Source organism: Jatropha curcas, chromosome 4 (assembly GCF_041381405.1).
Source record: "Jatropha curcas cultivar XTBG-Jc1 chromosome 4, XTBG_Jcur_1.0, whole genome shotgun sequence".
Lineage (NCBI taxonomy): Eukaryota > Viridiplantae > Streptophyta > Magnoliopsida > Malpighiales > Euphorbiaceae > Jatropha > Jatropha curcas.
Genome location: NC_143154.1, coordinates 5,352,618 through 5,365,144, shown reverse-complemented (window position 1 = coordinate 5,365,144; position 12,527 = coordinate 5,352,618). Strand labels below are relative to the sequence as shown.

At 32.6% G+C, this 12,527-nt stretch overlaps 1 protein-coding gene across 1 annotated transcript; it reads left to right on the top strand.

Annotated features, from left to right (window-relative positions):
- The first annotated feature begins 1,013 nt into the window (after nt 1-1,013).
- LOC105650461 (GTP-binding protein Era-like protein) lies at nt 1,014-6,371 on the top strand. Its single transcript, XM_012237371.4, has 9 exons — nt 1,014-1,444; nt 1,536-1,681; nt 2,544-2,684; nt 2,867-2,980; nt 3,563-3,688; nt 5,012-5,110; nt 5,213-5,314; nt 5,784-5,864; nt 6,200-6,371. Exons 1-9 carry the CDS (start codon nt 1,054-1,056, stop codon nt 6,284-6,286), a joined length of 1,287 nt encoding a protein of 428 aa, XP_012092761.1. The 5' UTR covers nt 1,014-1,053; the 3' UTR covers nt 6,287-6,371.
- Nucleotides 6,372-12,527: the final 6,156 nt, after the last annotated feature.

Below are 12,527 nucleotides of genomic sequence, written 5' to 3'. Positions count from 1 at the left end.
TTGTAAAAAATGCAAAATCTTGAAGATAAAAATAATGTGTTTGCCTTTTTTTAAAGATACGTTATTTTCTAAATATTTACTAGGGTTTGTTTATTTTTATAAATATTTTTTTAAAAAATATTTTTTAAAGTTTTTTGTTGCTTAATTGCAATATTGAATTGGTTAAACAATATGAAATCTTTTAATTGATAAAAATAAAAATTATAAAAATTTCATATTTTAAAAAATACATAAAAATAATACTTCTTTCGTCCTAAAATTATAGTTTCAATTTTTTTACACAGTTAAAATAATTATTTAAATTATTTTAGCTATAATTTTTTCCTTATTTTTTTATATATACACTTAACAATTCTAAAAATTATATATTAATTATTTCTTGAGATTTACAAATTGGATGAATGATTAGTACATTAAAATTTCAGAATTAATTAATTTAAAATTTTTTTAAACTATCTAGCAAATTCACCTTATATTAATTATTCACATGGAGTACTATAAAAGGGTATTGTGAAAAAATGAAAAAAAAAATTTAAAAATATAAATGAGACCATTATTTTGAGGCACTTAAAAAGAAAATTAAGAATGTAATTTTAGGACCTAAAAGGTAAATTATAGTAGTCCTTGGTCATATGTAAATATGACAGTGGTGATGGTAAACAGTAACTATAGGTGATAGTTACAAATAATTAGTAAATCAATAAAATATTTAGTTATAAGGTTGTAATACGTTTCTCGATGTCAAAAAATATTTTTATAAAGGTATAATACAGTAATAAATGCATTGAAAACTTAATAACAAATTTAGGTTCAAATCTCTTCCTTCACTGATTTTAATAAATAAAGCCTAGTAAATTTTTTTTTTTTCTTCCTTAATTCTAATGAAATCGATGAAAAGAATTCAGCGGATATGTTAAATGCAGAAAATGGACAAACGGTGCGTTTCAATCGGCAAGGATTACCAACTCCAATAGAAACGACAACGTTTGTGGAAAATGGGAGAAGATTATCCAGTTTAGCAGGATGCGAGTGTATATTTGAAAGATGACATGAATGGAGCTCTCAGCAAGTACACTGAAGAAGCAAGCTCCGGTAATGGAGCTAGCTTTAAACCTCTCCCCGCTTCTTCCTCGAAGGAAACACAAAACTTCTATAGAATATAGTAACAAAATTCACCTGTTTCGCCGTTGTCATATCGCGAGAAATCAATTCAAATTTCAACCCAAAAGCAGTAATACTAATCCCAACTTGCCGTTGTCAGAGAAACAACATAAGCTTTGGATTAGCGAAGCAGAACTCGAAGATGAAAACGGCGACTTTGACGAAGAAGAAGAAGAGTCGAGTATTTTGTCGTTGAGTGTGAAGCCGGAGAGAAACATAACTCTGCTCGACGATTATGAGATGGAAGAGCTTGACTACGGTTCTGACCCTAATCATCGAAGCGGTTAGTTCTGTTTATAGCTCAATTTTGTTTTCTTGGTATTTTTTGGGTAATTTTTAAAGATTTATGGCTAAACTTAGAGAAGAGAATGCAGGGTATGTTGCTGTGGTTGGGAAGCCAAATGTTGGAAAGAGTACATTATCGAATCAAATGATAGGCCAAAAGTTATCAATTGTTACTGATAAGCCTCAGACTACGAGGCATCGGATTCTTGGTATATGTTCTGGCCCTGACTACCAGGTTTGATTTATTTAATTTATTTCTTTCTTTCTCCTATTTTGTTAGTTGATATTTAAAATTAAGTATAAGTCCACTGTGTATTAGCTAAGAAATAATTGTCAATTCCAACCTATATATAAGAAAAATCCCTTTTAGAGCTCAAATATGGAGGAAGAAAATGAAAACCCTTCATTTATTTTTTGACAAATTCAAATCTTTGCTTCTTAATCCATCAATACTTTTAGATAATTTTCTACATCTAAATGTATACAGCAATCCAAAGCTGGGTTAAGTCATAGAAGATTATATTATGGCGCCTCAGGATTGGAACTCGAGTAAAGGAATTCTAGCTCATTATCATTTTATTTTTAGTGTTATTCTATTTTGTACTATTTCCATGCTTTCTAGTTGATAATGTGATGACGTTCGAGTAGATAAGAGTAAGGACCTTTGTTAATATGCATTTAGTGTTAGCACTTGATCATGGCAATTTGAAACTTTGTCTGGAGAATACTATTGCAGTGTTTTGCAGTAGGCAAGTTTTTTGATTATAGGTATGCAATTGTTGTGCTGATTAGCAAGACTTTGTCTTTAGTAGAATACATGGTGAATGATTTCAGCAATGATCTAGTATTTGTTTGAATATGCTGGAAAATGGTTTGTGAAAATCAGAGTGTTGAAGAAAAGGAGTTTTAAATGTCCAGATGATAAAGACAGTTTTGTGTTTGGCTAAACTAACAACATGAAAACGAGTTGTAAATTGTGCCGATGCTTTCTTCACTTGCTCTATCTACCTATCTGCATATACATGAGCACACTTTGATGTTGAAACACATTTACATTGACTTAATGCCATTCATTATGACTCAAAACTTTCTTGTAGATGGTACTTTATGATACTCCTGGTGTCATTCACAAGCAGATGCACAAGTTGGATTCTATGATGATGAAGAATGTTCGCAGTGCTGCCATTAATGCAGATTGTGTACTAGTCATTGTTGATGCATGTAAAGTTCCTCAAAAGGTATTCTTTGCTGTTTGTGGAATCTTTGGACACTTAACTACTGGTCAATCCCCTCTACCAACATTTTTAAGGGTAATAAGAGGTGTGCATGGAAGATATATCACTATACGTGAGCCATCACACCCCTCATAATCCATAGATAAAGATAATTACAAAATTACAATTATGTCTATTGGTTTTAGATTGATGAAGTGTTGGAAGAAGGTCTTGGAAGCCTCAAAGAGAAACCACCCATGTTGCTAGTATTGAACAAGAAGGACTTGATCAAACCTGGTGAAGTTGCAAAGAAACTTGAGGTCAGAACCCATAGATTAATGCTTGTATTATACTCTTATTTACTATTGGAAATTATATTTTTACTTATTGCTCTAGTGCTTAGAATTGATGGTTTATTTAATGTTAAGCTAAGTAAACTAAAGGGTATATCAGACTGGTCTGCAAGTTGTTGGACAATGTATGAACTCCTCCCATTTTTAGGTTGCACCAAGCTGCTTTTAGGTTCACTTACTACTGGTGCAGGTAGCCTGTTGTCAAATGCTAGCTAGTGAGTGAACTGTGACTGAAAATGTGATCTTATGCTGCTGTAATTATTCATTTGAAACAACTACTGGAGTGCTTTGCCAGTGTAATACGTTGCAGCTTTGTATACTGCTCTTTGGTTAAGTTTTCAAGTAGAGGAAACATAATTGTTGATTGGCAATATGCTGCAATTCATCAGTTATGGTCATTTATGGAGGTTATTTTTAAGCATTATGTGATCTAATGTGCAATACTCGAGTTATATTGTGAAACAGAATCTAAGTTCCTCAAGGATTTTGTCTCAGACTTGGCGCTTCTTTCATAGCTTCCATACCTAAACAAATACCATATTATTGCAGTGGTATGAGAAATTCACAGATGTTGATGAGGTCATACCCGTGAGTGCAAAGTATGGCCATGGAGTGGACGACGTCAAAGATTGGATACTGTCAAAACTTCCAGTTGGGCCAGTATATTATCCAAAGGTATTTAGAGAGAGAATATTCCTATTTTGTTGTCTTCCAATTTTGTTATGAACTGACATTCATATCTTTGGTAAAAGTGGTCTATCATTACTGATATTATGTACAAATCTGAACATTGTCAAGTGCCGGTCTGATAATGTAGATGGTCAATGATTCAAATTTTTTCACATCCCTCCCTTTCCCTTTGCCTGGAGAAAAAAGAAAAAACGGAAAAGGACACTTGACATGAATGAGACAGAATATTATGTTGAAAGCTGTCATTTGCTATGGGGTTTCTCATTTAACTAAATCTTAATCACAACTAGAGGGGATTATTTGGTTCCTTCTTTTTCATGTTCAATTTAGGACTATGTTTTTTCATGAGCTATTCTGTAGCAAAATGTTTTTACCAGTCCAATACACAGTTTTACATGATCATTTCAGGCAACAACCCTCAGTTTTCCCCAACTCATGCAAATGCCACCCTCACTTTCTTTACTACGAAAGCATACTTATTTCTTTCAAAATTAAGCCCTTTTATGTATTTCTCCATCTTGACATGGTTGTTTATGCTGGGGATTCATCAAGCAAGAGAGAGATGGACAGAGAGGACCCATATAATCACACAAAGTGTTGTTTATAGTGCATCTCAGTCATATTTAGAGATCAATAATTATCTAGGCTAGCTCTCTATTGAATATTGATGTTATTCCTTCAAGAAAAGTCTTTTTCGATGTTGGGATATCTATATTTTGCCTGCGTTTTTGTGTGTGTGTGGTGGTGGTGGTGGTTGGGGAGTGGGGGTGGGGGAGGGTGTGCTTCATCTGTAGAAACTTTACTACTGTCTATTTGATGTATTTTTTGAGCGACAGTTGTGGATCTGTCAAGTGCAATCAAAATGATTTTTAAGTTAGTACATTTTAAAGTGTGACTCTATGAATGTTTTAATAGTCTTGATTGAGTTCCTCTACTAGGAACAAGATCCTGTTGGTCGTATAGTCTTCCATGATTGATTGAAAAGTAAATAGAAAATATGCACAAGCATGATAATTAGATATAATGTTGTGAGTTATAGCTGAATTAAAGCTATCCTAGCTTCTCTTATCTGGCATCAAGGAACATTCTGTAGTATGCGAGTTTGTCCCTGATTCAAGGAATTTACTTTGGTGGATAGTTTACTTAACCGGTTCATTTACCATCTAATTCTTGGATCCATCCTAACCAATTCCCGACAAGCTTATTTATATTTATATAATGTTTCTGTTTCTTTTAGCACTTCTATTCAAGGAATCAAACTTCTTTTTGTATGGTAACTTAACTTCCTTGTTGCTTTTGAGCTCTCAGGACATTGTTAGTGAACATCCAGAAAGATTTTTTGTTGCTGAAATTGTAAGAGAGAAGATCTTTATGCAATTTCGTAATGAAGTTCCTTATGCATGTCAGGTAAATAATAATTCCTTGTATATTCTTTGTCTGCACCTCAGAACACACCAAATACTGCTTTTCAGCTGATGGTATTTGACCTTGAAACATATTTTCCTGTAGGTAAATGTTGTGAGCTACAAAAGTAGGCCCTCAGGAAAAGATTTTATACAAGTGGAGATTGTTGTTGAGAAAAACTCTCAGAAGATCATCATCATTGGAAAAGTATGGTAATTTTATTTATGGAATGAATACTACAATGGCAGATGGACTGTTGAAATGTGAAAAAAAATTACAATTCAGCTTGGAATTGAAATGCAATTTGAAAAACATGATATTTAGGAGATGGGATTTGAATAATCTATGGATTTTGTACAAATCCCTTGTCTGGCACAACAAAAATAGGGTAAAATCCATTTGGTTTCTTGGTGAAACTCCTCGTTTTTTAATGAATAAGAAATCTTTTGTTTTTATCTTTTTCTATTACAAAAGTACTCTTTAAATCCATGGATTTAATCTCTATAGCAAACAAGAGATATGATATAAATCCATGTTCTTAATTTCATGCATTTTTACAAATTGCGTGGATTTCCAAATCATCAATCCAAAGATTGTTGATATTTAGTTAAACTAAAGTGTTTGTGTCTCAGCCTTTAATTTTCTTTCTCAATTCATGTTTCCGACATTCCTGCAGGAAGGGCAGGCTCTGAAATTACTTGCAACTGCTGCTCGGCTGGACATTGAAGATTTCTTGCAAAAGAAAGTTTATCTTGAGGTGCAAGATTCTAACCAACTACTTGTTGATAATTAAAAAGTTTTCGATGCTTTGCACCAAGCCATATCCTCCATAAATGATTGTGTTTAGCTAGGGACGAAGCTAGGATTTATAAAGGAGGGGAGCAAACTACTATAAAAATTTATTAAGAGAATATTATGAAAAAAAGGAGGGGGCAAAATGGTTAAAGGTGCTTAAAATTTTCTTCAGGCCAATGTTCAAATCACATAGTTACAAAGAGAATTTTTTTGTTTTTCTTTAAAACAAGAGGAAGGCAATTGCCCCTCTCCTCCACCATGTAGATTGAGCCTTACTGTTACCCACTGTTCAAGCAGATAGAAGTTAAAGTAAAAGAGAACTGGCGGCAAGATGAAGGACTTTTAAACTACTATGGCTACGGAGGGAAAATTCGAGCATTGTAATGTGCATTCTGTCAAATTTCATATATTTTCGATCAGAAACTGTAAGTGAAGATGTTGTGTCAATGAAAAAAATTGTTAAATGGCACCGTGTCTATGTTCCGTAAGCAGTTTTCATTTTGTTTTGTTTTGTTTTGTTTTGTTTTGTTTTGTTTTTTTTTTTTTTTTTTTTTTTTTTTTTTTTGCCTTTTTTTGGCATTCCTGGTAGTGTAGAAGCCTTCCATCAGCGTTCTTGGTAGCTAGAGTTAGTTGCTAAAGCATAGATTTGTTAGGTCACTTCTACTTATTTTGTAAGCTTCTTTTGTCCAATTGCATTAGGAAGAAACAATTTAAAATTTCATCTCATATGAAGTGAAAATTTTATTGATGTAGTAAAAATTAAATCACCTCATAAGTAAATATAGTCAATGCAATATTTGACTTTTCAAATTTTCCATTTAGTAATATTCAACTTTAAAATGAGTTGATCAAACAAAATACTTTACTAAAATAAGAGTATTAAAACTTTATAAATCAAAATTTATATTCCTTTTGAAAGATTAACTCCAAGTTAGAATATATAGACTGCTTGTTCATCAAATCAAAGGACAAAGAAAAAAAAAACTTTGAAATTTAAAAAAGAATAGTCTCAAAACAGACAAGAATTTGATATTAATCTTTAAAATTCTCTCAGGATCAAATTCCATTATTTTCTCATTATATGTAAAATTATAAGCTTTGCTTTATTGTGAGATAAGAAAACATAGATTTTATAAGCTTTATATTATTTCAATTGAAATCTAATTTCAAAACTTTGGTAAAAATTAAGCATTTTCTTAATCTCTTTATTTATTTTAGTTATTGTCACTAAACATCGTTGAACAATTATTTAAGTTCAAAATATAATTATTTAAAATAATAATACGAGCATGCTTAGAAAACCTAAATAGATCAATAATCATTAGAGAATTTTGAGTTGTTATTACATTTCCTTCTTTGGGTTGAAAATAGGATGATGCAATAAAATCTATACTTAAATAAAATTCAATACCCAATGACGGTTTTTGAAACCATAAAAAATAATTCATATTCTTCCTAATCTAAATTATTTATAGATAGGGTGAGAAGGATCGAATCTTAGAAACTAGTTTTGATTAATTATTTTAATAACCAACAATTTAAATAAATAAAAATAAAAAGGGGAGAGGGTTTGTAGAAGAGGGTAAGTTAAACAGAAAAACAATTAAGATAATTAAAGAATGCAATAAAAGAAATAAGTTTAAAACAATATGAGATGAATTCAATCAAAGATTATTCTTAATATAATTATTGATTTTAAGATAATAATTCCAAGCAATAGACAAGTTATAATCTCTCATCAAGCATCGCTGATCAATTTTTCTGTATTATTAGATTAAACAAGATAAACGCTATGAATAATCTCTAACTAGCAAATAACCATGAACAAGCGACATAATTTAATTTGTTAATAGCAATAAGAACTAGAAAGACTCTGCCCTAATTAACAAACTCTACAAGCGAAGTTTATTTAAACTAAATTGTGAATTTTCATAATATAATTTAAAGGTTTAATTATAATTAGATTATATTACGAGAAATTAATTATTTAGTCCTTAAAGTTTGACGAAATTATTTAAGTAGTTATTGCCTTTTAGACAAATATTCAGAGCCTCTCTAACGTTTACATCTGTCAATCTAAGTAATCCCTCCGTCCAATTTCTCCGGTTTTCACAGTTAAATCATAAAAAAGACTTTAATATCCTTACCTTTTCGTCAACCATGTGTCATCTTCTCTAAAAACCTATACAACAATACACAAAAGAATTTTAATTAATTAGGCATATATAATTAATATTAATTACTTAAGGAAATTAATCACTTAGTTTCAATGATTCAAAATCTTGCATATGAAGTTAGATATACAAATCAACAATCTCAGGTATATATTATTTTTTAAAAAAATTCTTTTTCTTGCACTTTCTTTCATTTTCTTTTTGTCTTGTTTGGCTTTTTACCGGGTCTATATTTCTTATTTGTTTTTCATTTTTCCACTTTCTTCTTCTTCTTCTTCTTGTTAGCTTGAGTTGATAGAGAAAGAAATATGTGGTCTTGAAAAACAAAGAGAAAGTCAAGAGTTTTAGATGAATAAAAAGAGCAGAGAGAGAGAGAGAGAGAGAGAGAGAGAGAGAGAGAGAGAGAGAGAGAGAGAGAGAGGGAGACTGAGATTTCACAATCAGTTATTTGTTTTAAGGTAACTAACTTGCCTTTTTCAACGGCCACGACACTCACAATGCATTAATTTGCCTTGTATTAATTGTTACTTGAATCAACTCAACTAAACAAATTACATATTTAATCTTGTTGATTAATTATATGTTATTCTATTAAATTGAACGATTAGTCATATTGAACAAATAATAAGATAACAATGAAGATTGAGTTTCTCATAATATCCAGAAAATATAAATATTAATTCAAATAAAAGAAAAAAAATATATTAAAAACTCACAATGATAGAAGAATTTTTACTTCAAATTCAACTTTTGACCGAAAAAAAAAAGGTTAGCCACACATGGTCATGGAGAAAACGCAAAAAATAATAGAAAAAAACCTAAGGAGTACTATGGTTCCCAAAATAACGATCTTTCCTCCCTTAATGGACTTAAGGTACTATTTTGAAGAGGGGATCTCTAAACTAGGAAAATAAATCTAAAATTAATTACAAAATAAAACATTTAGAATTCGAGTATCTTTCTAATTTCTTAATTAGTAGTCTAGTTAATTTAAAAGATTTTCTAGAGTAAGCCTGAAGTAATCCTAGTAGGCAAATGTCTTAATCTCGACCTGCCCTTAGCTTTGCGCAAAGCTAAATTGTCAACTTCCAGGAGGTTTTAGCAATTTCTTGGATTTCAGCTCTAACCTAGCTCATTTCTCCAAAACTTCAAGAATTTCTCCTAAAAGCTTCTTATCCCAAGGTTTTAGCATGACCTAAGAAAATTATAAAAACAAAGTAAAAAGTTCTCATTTTAAAATAAAAATATCCTCAAATGATAATCAAATAGAGAATAGATCATGCTAAATTTGTTGAATAATCTTTAATATAGCCCAGATCTATTGTTCATAGAATTTGTTTGACAAGAATATACAATAATCGGAAGCGTACCTTGATCCATAACGGCAGATCTATGTTATGGATTACCTCATTGCGGCAATTCGATTCTCACCGTAACAGCAGATCTGCATTTCTTCACTTTGGCCTTTTGTCCGTAAGTGCTCTCTTAATGGTCAGAGAATAATCAACAGCTGCGAGAGTTTCTTTTATGAGCTCTCTCAAACAAACTATTTCCGTATGTGTTTGAGGAAGCCGTCACACTCTCTTGTTTCTGTGTTAACCCTAATCTGTTGATTCCTTTATCTTTTATAAGGCAGAGGAAGGGTATTAAAATCCTAACTAGCTCTTATCCATTAAGCCCAATAACCATCATCTTGGGCCACCTTAATTAGAACCAGCCCTTTAATCACATTGGCCACATACAGATTATTAAATAATCTAACAATCTCCCACTTGGCCCATGTGCATTTCTTGAATCTATCATGTTTACCTTAATTAGAATTAAGATGATCAGATTATGGCGGTCACAAATCATTCATCGACATGATTCCTTCCATATATCACAGACCACTTCAATTCATAAAACTTTAATGGAGAAACTATTCAACAAACAATACATGTTTACAATCAACTGTTATTGCTATCTCACTTAAACCATTATTATATACATCTATAATGTGGATAACACATAAATAAGCAAAAACACATCTTTAATTGAATTCCCAAGTGTCACAATAATATGAGCAAAACAACTATATGTATATATATATACAAGTTTAACCATCATGCTAACAAGGACTTATCTATAATGCCCATCCTATCAACATGGCTAGTGAAGATTTTGGGCGGTAGGCCTTTAGTTAGCGGATCCGCTATCATCAGATTAGTACCGATATGCTAAATTGACACTTTGTGTTTTTGCATTTCTTCTTTCACAGATAGGTACTTCAAATCCATGTGCTTTGCACCCTTAGAGTACCTATCATTTTTAGAGAAGAAGACAGCTGCGAAATTATCACAGTAAATTCTCAACAGTCTAGCTATACTGTCGACAATGCCTAGACTTGAGATAAAGTTCCGCAACCACAATGCATGAACAGTGGCCTCAAAGCATGCCACAAATTCAGCCTCCATTGTGGAAGTAGCAATGACAGACTGCTTTCCACTTTTCCATGATACTGCTCCTCCAGCTAGGAGAAACAAGTAGCCAAATGTAGACGTTCTCGAATCTACACAACCGACATAGTCTGAATCCGAGTATCCCACCACTTCTAGATGGCTGGACCTTCTATAAGTGAGTATATGATCCTTAGTGCCTTGTAAATACCTAAGTACTTTCTTTGCAGCTTTCCAATGATCCATCCCGGGATTACTTTGATATCGCCCTAACATTCCTACGGTGAAACTTATATCCAGTCGAGTACATGTTTGAACATACATTAAGCTCCCAACCACTGACGCATATGGAATAGACTCTATCTCTTTACATTTCAAATCATTTTTAGGACATTGCATTTCGCTGAACCTATCTCCTTTCTGAATTGGAACTATTCCTGCGCAGCATTTTTTCATTCTGAATCTCTCTAATACCTTATCAATATAAGCTCTCTGAGACAATCCTAATAGTCCTTGTGATCTATCACGGAATATTTCTATTCCAATCACAAAGGATGCCTCTCCCATATCTTTCATTTCAAAGTTCTTAGAGAGAAAACCCTTTACATCATGCAACAACCCAACATCATTCGCAGCAAGAAGAATGTCATCAACATATAGGACTAAAAAAATGAGCTTGCTCCCACGGACCTTCATATAGATACACCGATCAATAGTGTTTTCTATAAAACCATATGAAGTGATGGTATTATTGAACTTAAGATACCATTGACGGGAAGCTTGCTTCAGTCTATATATTGACTTCTTTAACTTACACACTAAGTTTTCCTTTCCTGTGACCACAAACCCCTCTGGTTAGTCCATATATACTTCCTCCTCTAAGTCACCATTAAGAAAGGCTGTCTTTACATCCGTCTGGTGAAGCTCTAGATCATAATGAGCCACCAAAGCCAAAATAATTCTTAAAGAGTCCTTTTTGGAAACTGGAGAAAAGGTCTCTTTATAATCAATGTCATCCTTCTGAGTGTAACCTTTAGAAACAAGTCTGGCCTTATATCTTTCAACGTTGCCCTTAGAGTCCCGTTTGGTCTTAAAAACCCATTTACAACCAACTTGTTTTGACCCCTCAAGCAACTCGACTAAATCCCAGACTTGATTGTCACTCATTGATTGTATTTCTTCCTTCATGGCATTAAACCACTTTTCAGAATTATTACATTCCATGGCTTTCTGGAAAGAGACTGGATCCTTATCAATGCTCAATTCACATTCATGCTCAAGTGAGTAAACCACATAATCACTAGAAATAGCTGGCCTTCTTTGCCTTTGTGACCTTCGTAATGCTATTTCTTGTGAAACCACTTGATCATTCGTGAATTGTTCATTATTTGCTGGTTCATCATTTATATGGTCATTTTGTGGGTTCGAAATGTTGTTTTGTTGTTCAACCATGTTGTTAAACCATGATACAACAAGTGGAACAACAACCGAAGAAGAGACATTAGGAAAATCCATCTGAGTTGGATTTTCAATCTGAATCTCTTGCACATTCATCTTACGTGGTTCACTACTCCCACTAATTTGGCCATTCTCAATAAACCGAGCATTACCAAACTCAACAATTCTCGTACTATGGTTAGGACAATAAAATCTGTACCCTTTTGACTTTTCAGGATATCCTATAAAAAATCCACTAACCGTTCTAGCATCAAGCTTTTTTTTCATGTGGATTATATATCCTTACTTCCGCTGGGCAACCCCAAACATGAAGATGCCTCAGACTACGTTTCCTTCCCGTCCACAGTTCATAAGGGGTCTTAGGAACTACCTTACTAGGAACCCTATTAAGTAATATGCAGCAGTCTTTAATGCATGCATCCATAATGATAAAGGCACAGTACAATTATTCAGCATACTCCTAACCATTTCCATAAGAGTACGATTACGCCTTTCAGCTACATCATTCTGTTGAGGTGTACCTGGCATTGTGTATTGCGCACAAATGCCACGACTTTC